Source organism: Pelodiscus sinensis, chromosome 22 (genome assembly GCF_049634645.1).
Source record: "Pelodiscus sinensis isolate JC-2024 chromosome 22, ASM4963464v1, whole genome shotgun sequence".
Classification (NCBI taxonomy): Eukaryota; Metazoa; Chordata; order Testudines; family Trionychidae; genus Pelodiscus; species Pelodiscus sinensis.
Window position 1 is genome coordinate 26,523,987 of NC_134732.1, and position 22,632 is coordinate 26,546,618.

Genomic DNA, 22,632 nt, shown 5'->3' on the forward strand with positions numbered 1-22,632 from the left:
AACCCTTCCCCAGCGCTCCGCTACACCTGGCTGGGAGCTGGAGCCCACCCTGGACAGTCCTTAGTTCTGCCTGCCCCAGTTCTGGAGCATAAGGCTACAGGTGAGGGGCGAGCTCCTGCCAAAGTGCTGGGCTGGGCAGGGAAGTGACTCTGCCCTCCCAGCCCTTTCTCGCTCCAGCGCTGCTCCTAGGGGGCTGCGAATCCCAGTGCTGCTGCCCTGTAGGTGTGTTCACTGGGGACACAGGGATGTGGGGGCAGAAGGGGAGTGAAGGAGGATGTGGCACACACTTGAGGCTACAGAGAGAGATTAATGAAGCTGCTAAAATGTAAGTAGGACTATTATTGACTTTAAAAAGAATCAATGGCACGCACACCCATAAATAGAAGTGAAATCACGAGTGTCATGCGCACCTATGTACAATGCGCACCCTGACTTTAGAATCTTAGCATAATGAAAAAACTGAACTCCTATGTACAATGCGCACCCCATTGTACAGGAAAATGGGAGGTAACCTGTTTCTGAAGTCCAGAATTTCTTGGTCTCTGCCTGGGTGCTGTGGGCAGCAACACAGCCTGCCCTGCTGAGCTAGGAGCTGACCCACCAGCACCAAGCCCAGCCTTGCCCGCTTCCCGGCTGCAGGAGAGCAGGAGGGAGGGACATGCTGCTCCTACCTGCAGGCTTGCCCGGGAAATGCGCATGCAGCGGATAGCTGCCTGTGCGCCGTGCTGAGCTCGCACCTGCCGCAGGGACCTGGAGGTGGCCCCAGGTTGCAGGAGAGCGGGAGGGAAGAACTTACTGCTCCTACTTGCAGGCTTGCTTGGGAAACATGTGCGCAGCGGACAGCTGCCTGTGTGCCGCGCTGAGCTCGTGCCTGCTGCGGGGACCCCTGAGGACTCCCAGGCACAGCCTGAAGGAGAACTAGGCAGGCAGCAAGCCAGGGCGCTGCAGTGGGAAAGTTTCTGTGTGGAGGGGAGGGGGAGCTTAAAACTTTAAAAAATTGCTCCTATGTATAATGCGCACCCTGGCTTTGAGCCTAAAAAAACGGGGGGAAAAGTGCACATTATACTCTCGATTTTACGGTAAGTTAAATCTTGGCTTGCCACTTGTGAAATATTGCTGACCCCTGATCTAGATGATGCTTGGTCCTGCCATGAGGGCAGACGACTGGAGTTGAAGACCTCTTGAGGTCCCTTACAGTTCTAGTATTCTGTGATTCTATTTTTTTTTTTCTACATGCTAAACTGCTTTATCATTTCTGAAAAAATACTTGACCATGTAAAACTAATAAAAATCAGGATTGTCAGGTGAGTTAAAAGATTAATTATTATTGTTTAACAGCATGATAAATAATAGAATACCATTTATTTAAATATTTTAGATTTTTCTACCTTCTAAAATATACTTATTTAACTTATAACATGAAATACAAAGTGTACAGTGCTCACTTTATATTTATTTTTTATTAGAAATACTTGCACTGTAAAAAACAATAGTAATAGTATTTTTCAGTTCACCTAATACAGGTTGAACCTCTGTGGTCCAGGACTCTCTGGTTCAGCAACATCCGTGGTCCAACAGGACCACAGATGTTAAGGGACTAGAGGCCCAGTGGCAGAGGTTGCTGGCAGCTCGGAGTGGAGCCAGCCGGTGGGGCTAGCAGTTGATGGAAACCAGTAGCACATACTATGCAGAATTACCAGACACCTTTATTTACGGTACACGTACTTAGCTACGATAATTATTTAGCATATGTCTCTCAAATATTTTTTTTTAACTTATGCTCTTCGATTATTTTGTCACTAGATGGTGCTCTTGTACAAGTCACCAAGTTTCAGGGGGTAGCCGCGAAAGTCTGTACAGGATAAATTTAAAAAACAAATATTCTGGTAGTACTTTAAAGATTAACAAAACATGTAGATGGTATCATGAGATTCTACATAGACAAAGAACCATTGTTGCCTTCATTGTTTGGTAGGTTGATAATGACCCAGCCATTCAGTATCTTTATTCAAACCGTAGGTGTGAGAATCGAACTTGACAGAGCCAAAAAAGTATCCAGACGTGAACTACTTCAAGACAGACCCAAAAGAGAAAATAACTAAATTCCGCTTGTCAATACCTACAGTCCACAACTCAAACCCTTCCAACGCATTATCCACAACCTACAACCTCTCTTGGAAAATGATCCCTCACTCTGAGGCTTTGGGGGAAAGTCCTATTTTCGCTTACAGTAACCATGCTACACAGCTACATCATAAACATCCAGGAACCCAGCCCTGCAATCAGCCACGGTACCAACTCTGTCCACATATCTATACAAGTGAATTCATTACTGGAGCCCACAATATAAACCACCACATCAAAGGCTCATTTAACTGCACATCCAGTAATTTAATCTATGTCATCAAATGCCAGCAGTGCCCCACTACAATATATATTGAACAAACTGGATGGTCCTTACGGGAAAGAATTAATGGGCACAACTCAGATATCGGTTAAGGGAACATACAAAAACCTGTTGAGGAACCCTTTAATCTTCCTGGGCATGCATTAACAGATCTTCAAGTAGCTGTTTTGTTACAGAGCAATTCCACAAGCCAAATACACAGGGAAGGACTGGAACTACATTTCATTCACAAGTTCGATTCTCAAACCTATGATTTGAATAAAGATACTGGCTGGGTCATTATCAACCTACCAAACAATGACGTCGACAATGTTTTTTTGTCTATGTAGAATCTCATGATACCATCTATATGTTTTCAAGTATCAGAGGGGTAGCCGTGTTAGTCTGAATCTGCAAAAGCGGCAAGGAGTCCTGTGGCACCTTATAGACTAACCGAAGTGTTGGAGCATAAGCTTTCGTGGGCAAAGACCCACTTCGTCAGATGCATGTCATGTTTTGTTAATCTTTAAGTGCTACCAGACTATTTGTTGTTTGCTAATTAATTATCTTTATCTGTCTGTTTTGACTATCCAGTCTTAGGTACTTATAGACTATTTGTTTTTCCTATTACATTCCAGCTCAGCTTTCCCCTTGATATTTTTTTATCCACTGCCTATTGTCCCCACCCTCATTTTTTCCTCTTCTACCCCTGCTTCCTTCTCCCTTATTTATTTTTGTCCTGGACATCCAACACTCTGGTCATCTGAAGAAGTGGGCTGTGCCTATGAAAGCTCATGATGCCATCTACATGTTTTGTTAGTCTATAAAGTGCTACCAGACTATTTTTGTATTTTAAGTAACCAAGTATTTATCAACATGCTCTATAGACTTGGCGGTGGAAGCCTCATTGTTAATATGCAGAGTCCACTTACAGAGAAGAGCTCTGTGTGTCTTAGAAGGTTATCTCTCTCTCTAGCAGAAGTTGTTCTAATAGAAAGTATTACCTCTCCTATTTTGCTGCTGTAATATCGTGGGGCTTTACATGGCTATAACTACACTGTATACTGCACCCCATCATTTGTTTGGTAGGATCTTCAGTGATACAAATGCAAGTTCATTATTCTGTACTGACTTAGAATCATAGAACCATAGCATTACAAAGGACCGCAGGGGCAATATAGTCAAACACTCTGTCAAGATGCAGGATTTGTTGCATCTAAACCATCCATGCCAGGCAATCCAGCCTACTTTTGAAAACCTTCCATGACATTGCTAAGCTGTTCTTACAGTTAAGAAGTTTTTCTTTAGATTTAATAATAGTGCTACTGTGCTGTAGTTTGAATCCATTGTGTCTTGTCCTACACTCTGTGGCAAATGAGAACACAACTTTTTTTATGACAGTCTTTTAAATATTTGAAGACTACTATGATGTTTCTCTCTTAATCTCCCTTTTCGAAACTAAATATACCCAGTTCCTTCAGTTTTTGCTCATCTGGCTTATGATCCATCCCTTTGATCATCTTTGTTACTCAGCTCTGCATCCTTTCCATTTTCTCTACCTCCTTTCTATACGTTGACCAAAATTGGACATGATATTCCCGCTGAGGCGTAACCAGCATTACACGGAATAGTTCTATCATCTCTCGTAATTAGCATGCTCTGCCTGGGTTAATGCAACCTATAATTACATTTCCTTTTTTTTTGTAATAGTATCACACTGTTGACTCGTGTTGAGGTTGTGATTTATCTCAATTCCCATATTTTTGCCAGTTGTTCAGCTAGCGAGCCAGTTATCCCCAATTCTGTATTTGTAAAGTTGGTTTTCCTTCCCTAAGTGCAGCACTTTAAATTTGTGTTTGCTGAATTTCATTGTTGTCTATAGCCCCATTTGCCAATTTATCAAGATCCCTTCAAATTTTAGCTCTGTCATCCACAGTGTTTGCAATGCCTCTACCCCCGATTTGTGTCATCTTCAAATTTGAGCACTATGCTGTCTATTCCCATATCTAGGTCATTAATAAAGATGTCATAGTGAGTCACAAGCTAAGTATGAATCAACAGTAGCTACATCTAGACTGCAGGCTTCTTTCAGAAGAAGCTTTTCCGGAAGAGGTCTTCCAAAAAAAACTTCTTCCAAAAGAGAGCGTCCACACTGCCAAAGCACATCAAAAAAGTGATCTGCTTTTTCAGAAGATAGCAGCCACACAGAATGGACACTACTTCACATTTAAGCTGTGGTTACTATGGACGGAGTGGCCACCAGGGGACCTGTGCTTTTTCCTCTTTTCTCTTCTTTCGAAAGAACTCCCTCTTCCCCATCCACACACACCTTTTTCCGAAAGAGATCTTTCAGAAAAAGGCTTCTTCCTCATAGAAAGAGATTTACCAATGTTGGAAAAACCCCTCTGTTCTTTCGATTTTCTTCCGAAAAAACGCGATTGTAGTGTGGATGTAAGTGAAGATTTTTCAGAAAAACTACCTTTTTTCCGAAAAAAACCCAACCCTTTGTAGTGTAGACATACCCAGTGTAACACTATTGCAAAAAAAGTGAACATCATTCTGGGGTTTATTAATAGGAGCATTGTAAGTATGACACGAGAAGTAATTCTTCTGCTCTACTCCATGCTAATTAGGCCTAAGCTGCATTATGTCCATTTCTGGATGCCACATTTCAGGAAAAATGTGAAGAAATTGGAGAAAGTCCAGGGAACAGCAACAATAACATTTTTAAAAAGTCTAAAAAGCATGACCTTTGAGGAAAGACTGAAAAAATTGTGTTTGTTTAGCCTGGAGAAGAGAAGACTGAGAGGGGACATGATAGCAGTTTTCAAGTACCTAAAAAGGTGTTACAGGGAGGAGGGAGAAAAATATTCTTATAACCTCTGAGAATAGGACAAAAAACAACGGACTTATGTTTCAGTAAGGGAAATTAGAAAAAACTTCCTAACCGTCAGAGCAGTTAAGCACTGAAATAAATTGCCTAGGGAGGTTGTGGAACCGCCATCTTTGGAGATTTTTCAGAACAGGTTAGATAGGACCATCCCTGACAGATGTTTACCATGAATGCAGGGCACTGTACTAGATGACCTCTTGAAATCTCTTCTAGTCCTATGATTCAGTTTAAATTGACCCCTTCCTAAAATGTCCATTGCATTCCCTCATCCACCAAACCAGTTATTCTGTCCAAAAAGGAAATCAAGCTAGTTTGACATGATTTGTTCTTAGTAAATCTATACTGAATGTTGGTGATTACTCCTTTGTACTTGTTATTCATAAATAGATTTTTTTTAATATATTGCTCCTGTAGTTTCCCAGATGTCCAAGTCATGGTTGTATATAGTTCCCTGGCTCTTCCTTTGCCCCCTTTTTAAATATTGGCAATATGTTTTCCAGAACTTCTCTGGTAATACATGAGTCTGCAAATATTCTTGTCACTGACTCTGAAATGTCTTCAGCTAATTCCTTGAGTACCCAGCCTTGCTCGCTGGACCCCTGGACAAATTGGGGCAAGGCCCAAGTCTGCACTCCTTGAAAGGGCGGGAACTTGGGTGGAAGGGGCAGGGACAGCCAGCTCTTACCCTGCCAGAACTCTGGTACCCCCAGCTGTCAGTACTGCCTGGAGTTCTGTTGATGATTTAAAGGGCCCACAGTTCAGTAGTAGCTGCAGCGGATGGGATTCCCCGGCCCTTTTGAATCACCAGGCCCCTGGGCAGTTGCTCCCTTTCCCTCACTATCCAGTCACGTATAATTTCGCTAGTTATCCAGTCACGTATAATTTTTTGTGAGAATACTGAAACAAAGTAGGCACTGAGCAATTCTGCCTTCCTGTTATCTTATGTTACCAGCTTACCTTCTCCACTGAGCAGCAGACCATGCCGTCTCTGATACTTCTTTTTTGTCTGACATTTTTAGAATCCCTTCTCATTGTCTCTAACATTTCTTGCTAGCTGTAACTCATTCTTTGCCTTGGCTTTCATGACTTTTTTTTCCCCCACGTGCTTGCTCTATTCCTGTGTGTATTTTCTTCGTGATGGGCCCTTCCTTCCCTTTCCTGTATGTAGCCTTTTTTATTTTTAGATTGCTAAAAAGCTCTTTTGCAGCCACATTGGCCTCCTGTGGCTTTTCTTATTGTTCCTCTACATAGGAATAGCTTTTGAGCCTGTAACATTATGGCTGTGTCTACACTGGGCCACTTATTCCGGAAAATCAGCCGATTTTCCGGAATAAGCTGCGAGCTGTCTACACTGGCCCTTGAATTTCCGGAAAAGCAACGATGCTCTACTGTACAAAATCAGCCGCTATTCCGGAAAAACTATTCTGCTCCTGCTCGGGCATAAGTCCTTATTCCGGAACACTGTTCCGGAAAAGGGCCAGTGTAGACAGCCCAGTAGTCTTTTCCGGAAAAAAGCCCCGATCGCGAAAATGACGCTCGGGGCTCTTTTCCGGAAAAGCGCGTCTACATTGGCCACAGACGCTTTTCCGGAAAAGCAGCCTGCCAATGTAGACGCTCCTTTTCCGGAAATAATTATAACGAAAACTATTCTGTTTTAAGCACTTCCAGAAATTCATGCCAGTGTAGACACAGCCTATATGTTTTAGGAACTGCCATTGCCTTTTGACTCCTTTTCTTTCTAATTGGTGTTTCCAGGGGACCTTGCCTACTTTCTCTGAATTGGTTGAAAATTTGCCTTTCTGAAGTCCAGTGTCTTTGTTTTGTTGTTCTCATGTCTTCCTTTCCTTAGGATCTAAATTTCTATTAGCACATGCTTAAAGTTAAGATTTTTTCCTGGTTATTTTTAGTAAAAGTCACAGACGGGTCACAGGTAACTAAAAAACCACAGAATTCTGTAACCTACCTGTGATTTTTACTAAAAACAACTGGAAAAAAAAGTGTAAGGGTGAGTGTGGGGTGGTGTTGAACAGTGGCTCTGAGGTCTCCTAAGTCCCTCTTGGTGTCTCAGAGATATGGGGTTTTCCAACTGCTCACTGTGACTGAGTGTGCCAGGGTACCCCTGCTGCCCATGACAGCTTAGTGTTGTGAGGGTCACCCATACAGGACTTCTAGGTCCCATAGCTGGCAGCTGCAAGGTTCCCTCAACAGCTGCTGCAGTTGAGAACTCTGGGGTTCCCCAATCATCTTTGATGTCAGAGTGCTCTGGGGCTGCTGCCAGCTCCAGTGCCATTACCCTGGGGCTGAAGAGGCAAATATTACAGAGGTATCTGGTAGGAATGTCTGTTAGCATCGGTAGTACATAATTAACTAATAAATCTAGGCTTATCCATTAATCTTATTGACTACACCTCTCTCCCCTTAAACCCCCCCCCCTCCGCTGCCTCTGTATTAGAAGTAGCAAAGGGCTGGGGGAGGGGGAGCCAGTGCCGTGGGGAGCTGGCTTTCAAGCCAGCTCCCCGCAGGTATCAGCTCACATGAGGTGCTCTCTCCCTCTTCCCCCCCCCCCCCCCAGCGCTACTGCTTCTCTATCTGAGGCAGCAGTGTGGGGTAGGGATAGGGACAGATGGGAGCTGATACACGTGGGGAACCGGCTCCACGGAGCAAACTGTATAAACTGTGTTTACATAGACCTACCCAGGGTCTCTTCCCCGTTTCAACTAGCTTTAAGCGAAGCATTCCTTCAGATCCTGCTTACATCATTACTTGTTGAGTTTTTGGCTAGCTGTTCTTCAATTTTTTTTAGCCTTTCTGATTATGTTTTTATACTTCATTTGCAAGAGGTGCCTTTCTATTTTCCTCACTAGGATTTAACTTCCACTTTTTAAGAGGGTTTTTGCCTTTGCTTCATTTACATTGCTGTTTAGCCACGGTGGTACTTTTTTAATTACTATGTTTTTTTTAAATTTGGGGTATACATTTTAAGCTTAGCTTCTGTTTTGGTATCTTTAGAAAGTTTCTGTGCAGCTTGTGAAATTTCACTTTTTGTGTTGTACCTTTTAATTTCTGTTTAAGTAAGCACCTCATTTTTGGGTAGTTCCCTTTTCTGAAATTAAACGCTACAGTGTTGGGCTTGTGTGGTGTTTTCCCTACCACAGGCATGTTACATTTAATTACATTATGGCCACTGTTACCAAGTAGTCTAGCTATATTAACTTCTTGGACCAGATCCTGAACTTCACTGAGGACTAAATGAAGAATTGCCTCTCCTCTTCTGGGTTGCAAGACTAGCTGCTCCAAGAAGCAGTCATTTAAGGTGTCAAGAAACTCTATCTCTGCATCCTGTCCTGAAGTGACATGTACTAAGTCAATATAGGGATAGTTGAAATCCTGCATTATGATTGAGTTTTTTATTTTAATAGCCTCTCTAATCATTTTTCATTCATTAGCAACATCCTGGTTGAGTGGTCAGTAATATATTTCTAGTGCTATATTCTTACTATTTTTGAATAGAATTGCTATCCATAGAGGTTTTATGATACAGTCTGATTCACTTAAGATTTTTATTTAATTTGATTTTATGCTTTCTTTCATATATGGTGCTTTTGCCCCACCAACAGGATCTGTTCTGTCCTCATGATACAGTTTGTATCCTAATATTACTGTGTCCCCTTAATTATCCTCATTCCACCATGTTTCTGTGATACCCGTTATATCAGTATTCTCATTTCATGTGAGGCACTATAGTTCACCCATTGTATTATTCAGACTTCTACAATTGGTATATGAACATTTTAAAAATGTGTCACTTTTTAGCTGTCTGACATTACATGATGTTTTTTAATGGGAATTTTTTCCACTTGACTCTCATTAGATCCTACCCATATTTTATCCTCTTCCATTCTCCTTTTCTTAATCTCCATTAATAGATCTTCTCCTAAAGGATGTCTTTGTCAGAACTACCTGCTCTTCTGCTTCTGTTGTCTTTCCCCATAGCCCTTAGTTTAAAAACGGCTCATCAACCTTTTTAATTTTAGGTGCTTGGAATCTGGTTCCATTTTGGTTCAGGTGGAGCTCATCCTTCCTCTATGTTCTTATGATCCTCCTTATTAAGAAGGAGGCTGTTGACAATAGTGTTCTGTGTAGAGGCCTTATTTCTTAGGAATGCTTTGACCCTTGGAGTCTAAAGAACACTGAATTGTTGACTTTCCGGGGACACAGGAGAGCTTGTTTGAGTGGACATTAATAGAGCACTGAGACAGTTAGGATGGGATTTGTCAGTGCAATGGTTCTCAAAGTGCAGTCGGCAGACCACTAGTGGTCTGCAGCCATCTCCCAGGTGGTCCCTCCTCCATACCCTGCGCAACATGGGACATGGCAGGCTCTCATTGGGGCTTGTCCATGGCCCCGTGCCTCGGGCAAGGCTTATCATAGAATCATAGAACCGGAAGAGACCTCAGAAGGCCATCAAGGCCCAAGGCAGGACCAATCCCAATTAAATCAACCCAGCCAGGGCTTTGTCAAGCCGAGACTTAAACACCTCTAGAGATGGAGACTCCACTACTTCCCTAGGTAACCCGTTCCAGTGTTTCACCACCCTCCTAGTGAAATAGTTTTTCCTAATATCCAACCTGGACCTTTCTCACTGCAACTTGAGACCATTGTTCCTTGTTCTTCCATCCATGACTACAGTGAACAGCCTTTCTCCATCCTCTTTGGAACCTCCCTTAGGGAAGTTGAAGGCTACTATAAAATCCCCCCTCACTCTTCTCTTCTGCTGACTAAATAGACCCAACTCCCTCAGCGTCTTGTTGTAGGTCATATGCTCCAGCCCCCTAATCATTTTGGTCACCCTCCGCTGGACCCTCTCCAGGGCATCCACATTCTTCCTGTAATTGGGGGACCCAGAACTGGACACAGTACTCCAGATGTGGCCTCACCAGAGCCTAATAAAGAGGCTCACTCCACCTCATCCTTTGTGCTCACAATCTGGAGCAGCAGCAGACTTGAGCCTCTTGTCACCTCCTCATGCCTCCAGTTACCATGTCTCTAGGAGTCGGCCTAGACGTGGGATTCTCTAGCAAGGAGCTGCTGACCCTGAGTTTCCCTCTGCATCGTGCCTGCCGTGATGGGACCTGCCCATCCTGTGCACGCACTGCAGGGTGTTCCCCACTCCGACCTGGCCATTGATCCATTGGGCCATGCACTTTGAGAAGGTGCGGCCCAACCCAGGGAGAGGGTGATGCACTGTGGGACCCTTGCACTCACACGGTGCCGCTGTGCATGAGGTGGGGGAGAGGCAGGACCTGCCGCGCGGCAGGGGTCTCAGTACTGTCCGTAGCTGCTGGGGAGGGCCAGGGCCTGGGCTGTGGGGAGGGGGCATGCCTGCAGGAGACTGTGGGATGCAGTGGGCTTTCAGGAGGCTTGTCCACGTCCCTCTGACAGAGCCAGGAGCCACCTTGGCTTCCTGCCATCGCCTCCGCCTTCTCCAGTCCCTGCTTGTTTGGCTGCAGCTGAGCAAAAGGACATGTAATATGGCAGTGGCCGTGTTTGATCTGATTGGCTCCCCATCCAGGGTATTCACAGTTGCAATTAGTAAAGCATCCACAGATGATAGAGCTCAGTGGCAAGAGAGTGGCTCGAAATGAAACCTGAAAGGTGGTTCCAGTGACAGGCAGCAGTTCTTGGGGGCTGGTGGGAGAAGACTTAGTTGATCACACAGTTCAGCATGGGAGGGAGACAATGGAGAAATTGGAGACCATAGGCTAGTAGGAGGTTAAATGTTTTTAAAGGCATCTCCAAGGCTGGAACTATTATGCTGATGTCCACAAGACAGCTAAAAAACATTCTGCAAAGTCAGGAGACTTGTTTGTGGAGGCGTCACATAGACTTCTCTGAAAACAATTCTAATTTTTCAATGGGCTTTCTTCACCTCCCCCACTATTCCCTCCTAGCGGGAAGCTGAGCTCGTGCTGCAGCATCCCGGCTGAACGGGCTCCATGCTGTGTAGGGGAAGGTGGGGCTGAGCTCCCTCCTCCTACCCATCCTGCTGGGGAAACAGCGGCACAGTGACTCGTGAGGCTTTTCCCACTGCAAGGGGGCACAAAGCCAGGTAAGTGTCCCCCCTCATGCCCAGATCCCTGCACCCGAATCCTCCTCACTCTTCTCCTTCCACCAAGATCACCCCCCCAACTTGCTCCGACACCCTCCCTTGGTCCTGCACCCTCCCCTCCTGGCCAGACACCCTATCCCCAGCCTGCTCCTGCACCCTTGGCCCTGGCCAGACAGATGTCTCCACCCTGCTCCTGCATCCACCATTGCTCCTGCTCTCCCGTCCCCCACCAGTCAGACACCCTACTCCCAGTCTGCTTCTGCACTCTACTTCCCACTCAGACCTCACAATCTCTCCCGCCTTCTGCACCCCACCTCCTGCCCAGATCTTGCACTCCCATCCCTTTCCCACTCACTAGCAGCCTTGTCCCACACACTGAACCCCTCATTTTTGTCCCCACCTCAGAGCCTAAGGGGGTCTATAAAATCCATTAACTCTGGAACCCCAGAAAAAGTAAATCTGGCCTATGGGAAGCCCTGAACCTCGGTCCTCTCTGTCCCTTCCCCTTGCCTGGTGGGGCTGGCGCACCAGAGGAGTGAAGTGTCTCACTTGGGGGCCACATTAGTGAGGGTTAGGGGTTTTGGAGATGTGGTCCCCAACTGATTTTTCTGTGGGTCTGTAATCCCCGACCAAAAACATTTTCCCACCCTGGCCATGAATAAAGAAAACATTGAAACCTTTTGTGCTGAACATAAATTAATATTTTACTTCATTTAAAATGAAGTTTGATAAACTAACATGAGAAAGTTAAAGCAGTTAATCTGTTTAATAATTTAAATTAAACCATTCTCCCTAGCTGCAGCACTATCAAAATGGCTCGGGTGTAATTTTATAATTAATGGCGAGTTTCCATTAGCAACTGGTGGTCTGTGGAAATGTTTACACTGATCCAGGTGGTCTACATCCAAACAGTTTGAGAACCACTGTTCGTGTGGGAAAGTGTGATATGTTTTCTGAAGCTCTGTTGGTCATGTAATTGGTGTTTAGATAATGTAAGGTAAGGTGGAAGGAAAAGTGTTGCTACTTAGGTTAGTTTTTAGTGTGCATCTTCTATGTTCTTGTGTTTTCAGAGTAGGTTGGGGATGCTTAAGGCTTTTCGTGCATGCCTTTTAATGTGGACTTATTAGATCTAAACCTAATTATAAGGATCATACTTAGTTCAGGAAAAAGCCAACATTGACTTAAAAAGAGTGTTAGTATGCTATTATGACAGTCACATAGTACCCTCTTTGATGTTCTGCTTCACAGAGAATTCTTCCTCTAAGACACAATGATCTTTTTGTTCCACACATGTGGCTGTTCTCTCATAAGAGAATAAGGAAATCCCTTAAAGCAGTTTTTTATAAACATATTTGCCTTGCAGGAGTTCTCCATTCATCATGTTGGTCACCAGTGGTGGCTGAGCTGAAATTTCCTGCATCTTGAGGGGAGCATGTATAAAAGGAATGGCCTCATGGCCAATGTGACCGTCACCTCCACCACTCCTGAGGTACAGACTCAATGTTTATTTTCATTTTGTTAGCTACTGTGTCAAAGTAGAAGTTGCAGCTTATTTTGGCTTCCACAGAAAACCTTTCTGCCATGAAGCATGCCAGCCTGGTTTTTCAGGAACAGTATGGTTTTTGACTGTAAAGTTAAGTTTGAATGCTGTACTTCTGAATGTTCATAGGTTATACAAAAAGCCCTTCTTGTTATGCTTTTGACGGTTGTTGTAACTTGTTGATAGATTTAAATCAATCTAACTTGACTGATTATTTACTGAAATAGTTTTTTCAAATAAAAATAAACAGCCACCCAACCCAGAGTTGGGCCTCAGGGCTTTTCCTTTGATAGAGAATTTTGAATTTTTCTGGCTTTCATTCTGAGTAAAAAGAAAACCAAATTTCAAAACATACAATCTTCCATGAAAAGGCACTACCTTTTACCATACAGCTTTGTATTCAAATTGTAAAAACACATAGATATGGATGCAAGAAGGCATTCAGTAGCTATTTTAGGAAAATAATATACTACAGGTAAAATATGTAGTTTGTCTTGAAATGTATTGGGGTTTAAAATATCAACTGGTGTCATATGTATTTTCACTTCATACTGTAAAGCTATTTTTTCTTGGGATCTGTTCTTGGAAGCTGCTGTACGTAATGATCATCTAAGGCAGGGCTACTCAAATTTGACACAATGACACATACAGTTCATGCCAAGGGCTGCAACTTAAGTGTGGTTGCATATATACATGCAAATATATGCAAATAGCTTTTTTCACAGTGACAGACATGAATACAAAGATTAAGGCAAGACTACATAATACACAGGGCCCATTTAAGTCAATTCTGCTGGTATTAATAAAATGCAATATTTACCTGATTTCCACCCATATTACAGCACTTTTAATGAACAATGACAATTCAGGGTTTTAACTACTAAAATGCATCTCAACAGAAGCCTTTATATTGACTATTTTTTTTTGTTTTGGCTTCACAACAGTCCAGGGATTTAACTGCTAAAACATGAATCAACCCAAACTGCACCATAAACCCAAATTGCACTGTGGGCTGCAAACAAACGGGCCGCATGTTGAGTAGCCCTGATCCAAGGTCGTGTTTTTATTCTTTGTAAGAGTCTTTTATACTATACAGCACACGTTTTTCCTTTCAGTTCCTTATAATGGCCTTGTGAGGTAATTTAAGATTGTTAAACCCAGTGGCATTATTTTTCTTTATACAGGCAGTCCCCGGGTTACGTACAAGATAGGGATTGTAGGTTTGTTCTTAAGTTGAATTTGTATGTAAGTCGGAACTGGTACATATTGTAGGGGAAACTCTAGCTAAACATTTCTCCAGAGCTCAGTTTTATTCTCCCACACCTCACTTCCCTCAGTCCTTTATTCTCAAGCTGAGGTGTCTGCTGAGAAAAGCCGCTCCGCGTCTCCCTGGTCTGCTGGGGGGAAGCAACTAGTGCGGGGTTGCTTCACCCCGTTTGTAAGTAGGGATCCGATGTAAGTCGGATCCATGTAACCCGGGGACTGCCTGTATTACATTATACGTTTCTTAATTTAAATTTATCTTTTGTGTGTGTATTTTAAATGTCTCCTTGAGAAAACAAACTCATCTGTTCTGTTTTTATCCTACATGATCAGTTTAGAAGGTATTACTTAGAGTATTATTTTATGTCCAAGCCTGCTTTATGATTAAATAAATGTTCAAAATTGGTGAGTAAGGCTGTGAACTATAGTGTACTCTTACTATAATACTGTCAAGGATCTGGGGTCTCCTCTGATAAAGATCCTGTTGCATGCTGAGTGGTAGGTCTGGTTGAAAATCTTGAAAGTTAACAATGAAAATGATTAGGTTTCTGAAGATTCTTCAATTTTTTTAAAAAAAAGCCATTTTTAATTTTTGATTTGAAAAATCAGGTATTTAGTTTAGTAGATTCAAAAGAGCTCTTATGCCAGGGAAAAGTTTATTGACAACCAGGATTTTTGCCATAGCAGTGATTCTTTTCACACACACAATGATTTTCATTAAACCAGTGGGGACTTTGTTGAAGTTCCTGTTCTTCATGAAATCTTTCATCTGGTTTAGAAGTGGGCTAAGCAGTTTCACAGAAGTCCTAGTCTTCCAAAAACTGTGCAGGTTGAAGACCACTGTCTCCAACACAACGTGAATGCTAATGGGCTAACAAAATTATTTTCCATCCCAGGCTTGGATGCAGGTAGTGTTACTAAGGGAATATGTCAAAATTGCATTTTGAATTCCTCTTCTATTCCATGTTGTTGAACACAAATAGTTGTTTCATTATATTACATTATAAATCTTCCCATTCCATATTGTAGAATATAAATAGTTATTGTAAATGCACTGTTTTTTGACAAAACAAAAATTGAGCTTCAGCTTTCAGTGCAGAACTAACTTGAAATATGGTGTCACAATGGCTCTGTCATAATACTTTAAGGAAAATCATGCACTTGCTATGGGGGCTGGACTAAATGAAGCAATAGGTCTTCTGCATCTGTAAAATAGTAATTCAGTAAACTCTTTGTTGTGTTGTACAAGTTTATGCTGTTTATCTTATACTTCATGGACCTACTCATAATTTCACTTTTCCCAGTTAGGAGTTAGTTATGTTGTTCTATTCCAAAAGCCAGGATTTTAATATGAACGAACAGTTTTTCTTTGAGTACTTGCTTGTGTCCATGCCATGTTTACGGATTGTTGGAGAGTTTTCCCTTAGTGGTATCTGTCGGGCCATCAGGGGAGCCCCTGGAATGGCGCTACTATATTGGTGCATATATACCCTTGCTGGCCGTCCACCCCCTCAGTTCCTTCTTACCACCCATACCTTTCTCGCTTCCTCACAAGCGTGCTCTCCCCCAGACTCCAAACCTGAGCCTATCCTACACTGGAACCCCCTGTCCTGAGCCTCTCATATCTCCAAACTCCTGCACACCCACTTCAGTCACAACACTCCTGCACCATCCACACACTGCAAATTTGTTTCCTGAGCCCATCATACTCCCAGCCTCCCTACCCTGAGCCTCTCATGAACCCCAGCCCAAGCTCCTGCATCCTCTGAGCCACAAGCCTGCGGCTTGCTCAGCACCCCAACCCTCCACCTGACCCCAATACTCTCCAGCCTGGAGCCCCCTCCCTGAGCCAGCATTCTCTTCTCTACTTCCTCCTGCACCCAAATTCCCTCCCAGAGCTTGCACCTCTCACCCCTTCCCAGTGCTTTTTTTGTGATGGTATGCCCCGGGAGAGTGTACTGGCACCTATTTTCCCACGGCGTGGTGTTTTGTTGTTGTTGTTGTTATTTTCTTGCTCAACAACTCCCCCCTTTGCACCCCACCCACCGGGTACATGGCTCTTCACACTTGATCCACCACTATTTTGGCTCCTCGTCTCTAATTGGTTGGCCACCCCTGCTCTATACACTCTGGATGTGAAACATGCTTTAGCTTTTTATTTGAAGGGGACCAAATCTTTCTGCAAGTCTCCTCAATTGTTTGTGTCCATAGCAGACAGGATGAAGGGCCAGCCTGTGTGAGCCCAGCATATTTTGTTCTGCAATAAGGAATGCTATGAGCTGACAGAGGTTACAGGTTCCAGCTCCACCTATCAGGGTCCAGGCATCTTCCACAGCCTTCATTGCTCAGGTGCCCATCATAGACATTTGCAGGGCAGCTATCTGGTTGTCATTGCACACCATTGTGAACCACTATGCTATAATGCAGCAGGCCAGGGAAGATACCGCTGTGGGTATGGCTGTGTTGCAGTCCTTCTCTCTATAAGGCTCCGACCCCACCTCTTGGGATTTGGCTTTGGAGTCACCTAAGTGGAATGGACACGAGCAAGCACTTGAAGAATAAAAAACCTTTACTACACAAGGTGAGTAACTCCTTCTTCGAGATGTGTTGCTCATGTCCATTCCACATCCCACCCTCCTCCCCGTGTCGAAGGATTCCGACAAGATGGAACTGAGGGGGTGGAGGGTCAGCGGGGGTATATATGCACTGATATAATGGCTCCACTCCAGGGGGCCCGATGGGTATCGTTAAGGAAAAACTCTCGGACTGTCTGTGCACATGGCGCACGCACACCTAAGTGAAATGGACATGAGCAACACATCTCAAAGAACAACAGTTATGAAGGTAAGTAACCATTTTTTTTCAATTTTTGTTTCCCTTGTAATTTTGCCAAATGTTGCTATAGTTTTAAAAGTCTGTTCTGCTTCCTACTTTTGTCCTTAAAGAAAAACTTTGAGCAGCATGGCCATGTTGAAGACCCTTAGTGTCCAACATTTGCATGACAGACAATAGTTTGAGAAATGTTATCCCCATTTTAAAAAATTCTTGCAGTTATATTACCTAGAACATATGGAAGCCAGATTGTTCCCTTATAGGGATATTAAGTAGCAATTAATTTGCTAGTCAAATAGTCCTTGGAATTTCCATCGACTTCTCAACTAGTCATTAGGGGAAGGCAGTTACAGCGCTCACTTCTAGGTCTCAGTGCAACCCTTCACCCCCCTCTCCCAGCTCTGCACTCTTAAAGGAAGAGAGAAACCAGTGCACAAAGACATTGGCTCAGTCTCTGGTCCCTCTCCGGGTCTCAGGACAACCCTCCTCAGCACTGCCCCTCTGCATTCTGAAAGGGACAGGGCAGTGGCAACCAGTCCCGTGGGGGTCTCAGCAGAAGTTCTCCCACTTGCCCCGTTGCCACTCAGCCCTGACAGCCACTGCTCTGTCACTTTAAAAATGCTGAGTGGTAACTGGGAGGTGGGGGAGCTTGTGTGGAGACCCATGGGACTGGCTCCATTAGCAGTGTACTACCTGTTTGCTTATAGTTCTTTAGTTAGTCATATTAGCTATTTTAGAAGTTAGCGGGTACCTCTCCCTCTTTTCTTCTTTGCTCTCACTGGGGCATGTCTTGGTCCCCAGAATTTAAAGCTTGCCAAGACTGTGGAAAGCTTATGCCAAACAGCAATCCCCACACTGAGTGCTTAAATTGTCTCAGCGAGAGGCACCAGAAAAAGAAGTGCCATATCTTTAAAAGTTTTCATTAATGGACACTTAAAAGATTGTGAGCATAGGCTCTTAGCTTGAAAGACATGCAGGCCATTCTAAAGTTCCTTGGTATTCTTACCCTCGCCACACTATGTTGGCATTTCAGGCTTCAGCCTTCTTCAAGGGTGTATCAGTTCCCAAATTGCCAAGACAGCTTCTGCAAGGGAAAATGTGGTGGGAGAAAGTGGCAGCACCAATCCTCTGGCCAATGCAAGCGTTCTTCAAACCCAAAACAAGCCTTTTGAAGGCACAGTTGAGGATAGTGCATGAGATATCTCACTGGATCCAACCCACCGTACCTTTTCTTCCCGACTATTCCTTTTTACCAGTATGTTCAGTATTACTTCGGACCGATGGGTGCTCTACATGGTGGACAAGGCATACTTTATCCAGTTCTGTACTCTTTCGCCCTTAACCCTCCTTGCCCACATCTCTTGACGGACCCTTCTTATGAGCAGCTCCTTATCTGGAGTCTGCTATTGCTAGAGGAAGTGGAGGAGACTCCCTGGGAACTCCAAGCACAAGAATTTTTACTCCCAGTATTAATACCAAAAGCCAGTGGCGGTCTCAGGCCCATTCTTGACCTGTGGCAACAAATACCTCAAGTTTGTAGTGAACACCACCCATTACCAGTTCACAGTCATGCTGCTTGGTCTTCAAAAACTGCATGACAGTTGTTGCAGCATTTCTACATAGGTGCCACGTGCATGTGTTCCTGTAACTGGATGACTGGTTGATCAAGGACCATTTCAGATCCCATGTAGAAGCACAAAATCACCTTATCAGATCCATGTTCAACAGCCTATGTCTGCCTTTGTATGAAGCAAAATCCATCCTGTCCCCTGTTCAGAGGATAGAATTTATAGGGGCAGTTCTGGACTTGAAACAAGCAAGGACAAGTTTACCAGATTCGAGATGTCAGAGCTTCAGATACTTTCCCACTACCATAGCAAACAACTCCTTGAAATTTCTTGGACACATACCCGCTTGTATCTATGTGGCGCAACACCCCAAACTCAGACTCCAGCTTTTCCCGGTGTGTCTAGTGTCAGTGTATTAAGCAGCCCAACACAAACTAGATATGATCATCACCCTGCTACTCCTTGTACTTGTCTCCTTACTATTGTGTGTAGACCCCATCAACACCTGCTCGGGGGTTCTCCTTTGTAACTCTACAGCCATCCCAGTCACTAGTGACAGATGCATCCCATTTGGGATGGGATACCCATCTTGGGGGCCTCAAGATTCAAGATCTCTGATCTCAGGCTGATTTAGATCTCCACATCAATGTCAGAAAGCTGAGAGCAGAGTGCCTTACATGCCAGATGTTTCAGACCCATCTAACAGCAGTGCTCCAATTAGTGCAAGACTCTGACCCCCACCTCCTGAATCTAGGATTGTGAGTCACTTGATTGGAATGCACATAAATAAGTAGTTGAAGGAAAAATGGTTACCTCCTAAGTGTTCTTTGAGATGTGGTGTTCATGTCCATTCCAAATACGCACCCTCCGACCCCTCTGGAACTGATGGTAAAATAGAACTGGGTGGTTGGTGGGTCAGTAGGGCTATATATTAGATGCCATAATGGCACCACTTCAGGGGATGCTCAGGCTGGCCCAACAGATGCTGCTAAAGGAAAAATCTTCCTGCTTCCTAGCATGCACACACACCTGATTGGAATGGATATGAACAACACATCTCAAAGAAGAACAGTTATGAGAAAGTAAGTAACCATTTTTTGGATTTAAAATAAAAGTAGAACAGGCTTTAAAAGAAGTACAGTAACTTTCTAGTCTTTTAAGTGAAAACATGGTTATAAAATGGAGATTTTTTTCATTAACCATTTCTTTGCTTTAATCATGAGATGTCACTTTTAAATTTCGGTTAATGATGCCACTAGATTTGCAGTGCTAAAGCAAAGCAGATTTTGCCTCTGTGTCCATCTTCAAAAAGGGTACATTTAAAAATCTTTTAAATCTTTTTTTTTTCCAGATATATTACAAGGTCTATGCATTTTCTGATGCAGGCTTGCTAGGCTGAAAAGAGATTGGTCAGATTCTTTGGCCTCATCTGCAGTTGAAAAAACACCAACTATCATCGAATCATAGAATACTAGGACTGGAAGGGACCTCGAGAGGTCATTGAGTCCAGTCCCCTGCCCTCATGGCAGGACCAAGTACTGACTAGACCATCCCTGATAGACATTTATCTAACCTACTCTTAAATATCTCCAGAGATGGAGATTCCACAGCCTCCCTAGGCAACTTATTCCAGTGTTTAACTACCTTGACAGTTAGGAAGTTCTTCTGAATGTCCAACCTAAACCTTCCTTGCTGCAGTTTAAGCCCATTGCTTCTTGTCCTATCCTCAGAGGCCAAGGAGAACAATTTTTCCCCTTCCACCTTGTGACACCCTTTCAGATACCTGAAAACCACTATCATTTCCCCTCTCAGTCTTCTCCTTTCCAAACTAAACAAGCCCAATTCTTTCAGTCTTCTTTTGTAGGTCATGTTCTCTAGACCTTTAATCATTCTTGTTGCTTTTCTCTGGACCTTCTCCAATTTCTCCACAACTTTCTTGAAATGTGGTACCCAGAACTGGAGAACAGTACTCCAATTGAGGCCTAATCAGCGCAGAGTAGAGTGGAAGAATGACTTCTCGTGTCTTGCTCACAACACTCCTGTAAATGCATCCCAGAATCATGTTTGCTTTTTTTGCAACAGCGTCACACTGTTGACTCATATTTATCTTGTGGTCCACTATGACCCCTAGATCCCTTTCTGCAGTACTCCTTCTAGACAGTTGTTTCCCATTCTGTATGTGTGAAACTGTTTGTTTCTTCCTAAGCGGAGCACTTTGCATTTGTCCTTATTAAACTTCATCTGTTTACCTAAGACCATTTCTCCAGTTTGTCCAGATCATTTTAAATTATGACCCTATCCTCCTATGTGCAGAATTAGTTTTCTTATGCGCAAGTATATGGAGGTGATGTGTTGCATATCATCTCCATAGTGACAAAATCCATTCTGCACATGGACATAAAAATTAGAAAGAACACTGATCCATAGTATGTTCACATCTTGAATACTGCTTGCAGATGTGATTCCCCATCTTTATGTTCACGTCTTGAATACTGCTTGCAGATGTGATTCCCCATCTTAACAAAAAAAAAAACCAAAAAAAAGGGGGAATTGGAAAAGGTACAGAAAAGGGCAACAAAAAGGATTAGGGGTATGGAATAGTTTCCACATGAGGGGAGATTAATAAGACTGATACTTTTCAGCTTGAAAAGGAAACTACTAAAGTGAGGTGGATGTGAATACATGTCTGTAAAATCATGACTGGTGATGAGAAAGTAAATAAGGAAGTGTTATTTACTCCTCATAATTTCATTTGGTGGCTCCAGTTTCTCTGTTAATAGGGAGGAAATTTAAAATGAACAAGAATGTATTTCTTCTCACAATGCACAGTCAATGTGTAGAACTCCTTGCCAGAGGATTCTGTGAAGGTCAAGATTACAGCAGACTTGTAGAAAAGAACTAGATAAATTCATGGAGGATAGATTCATTAGTGGCTATAAACCAGGATGGGCAGAGATGCAAAGCCATGCACTGAAGTGTCCCTAGCCTCTGTTTACCAGCAGCTGAGAATGGGTGAAAGGAGAGGAATAAACTGATGATTATCTGTTTTATTTGTTCACCCTGAAGCACTTTTATTGGCCACTATAGGAAGACAGGATACTGGGATAGATGGACCATTGGCCTGACTCGGTATGGCCATTGTTGTGTTCTGATAGTGTGCTTTGACAATTTTGTATTTTTATGTCTTACTTTTGTAAGCGAGGTGAAACTTGGGAGTACAGCAGACAAATCAGACTCCTGAAAGGGCTGCAGTAGTCTGGAAAGATTGAGAACCACTGATGTGGCTGATGCAGCCCAGCTGTGCATAGGAGGCTGTCAAGAAGACTGAGGTGGTGCAGGACCTTATCTCTTGCATGGAGCTAATATAGGTATTCAGAGAGGGATGAATGTGGTCAACCAGGACAAGGAACATGATTTTTATAGTAGCATTTCGGTTGGACTGGATGGGGGGTAGTGCAATAATTGCACAGGTCTGAGGGAATGATATTGCAGTAGTGAAGACAGAAGATGATCCGGGCAAGCGCAAGCATTAGAGTTGCATTTAGCTGTCTCAGAACTGGATGAGTTTGAGGTTTTCAATAGGTTATGGGGAAAGAAAGCAGCAAGATTTGGATGTGGCCTTGTTGTGTGGAGAAAAGGGGGAGAGAAGAGATAAAGCTGTCCCATTTGAGCTTAGGAAATTGCAGTCAGTTTCCTTTTATGTTACTGTTTTCTTTTTAATTTAAATATTTAAAATAGTCTTTTTAGAAAACAAAACTTGGGCTTAAATTGCAGTAAGTGAGGTTTAGGTTGGAGATCAGGAAAATCTTCCTGCCTGTCAGGGTGATTAAATACTGGAATAAATTGCCTAGGGGGGTTGTGGAATCTCCATCTCTGGAGATATTTAAGAGCAGGTTAGACCGAAACATGTCAGGGATGATCTAGACAGTGTTTGGTCCTGCCGTGAAGGCAGGGGACTGGACTCAATGACCTCTTGAGGTCCCTTCCAGTTCTAGTGTTCTGTGATTCTAAGGGTACGTCTACACTGCAGCATTTTTCCAG

General features: G+C 43.4%; 1 protein-coding gene across 13 annotated transcripts in view; it reads left to right on the forward strand.

Moving 5' to 3' along the window:
- Positions 1–22,632, forward strand: part of RALGPS1 (Ral GEF with PH domain and SH3 binding motif 1) — a 428,912-nt gene that overhangs the window by 20,536 nt on the left and 385,744 nt on the right. For all 13 annotated transcript variants that reach the window (XR_012897221.1, XM_075905764.1, XM_075905763.1 and 10 more), the window contains one exon: positions 12,752–12,877. Coding sequence is in view for 12 of the 13 variants with exons in the window: in XM_075905764.1 (XP_075761879.1) it covers positions 12,821–12,877 (57 nt within the window). In the remaining variant the exon portion in view is untranslated. The remainder of the gene's footprint in view (positions 1–12,751; positions 12,878–22,632) is intronic.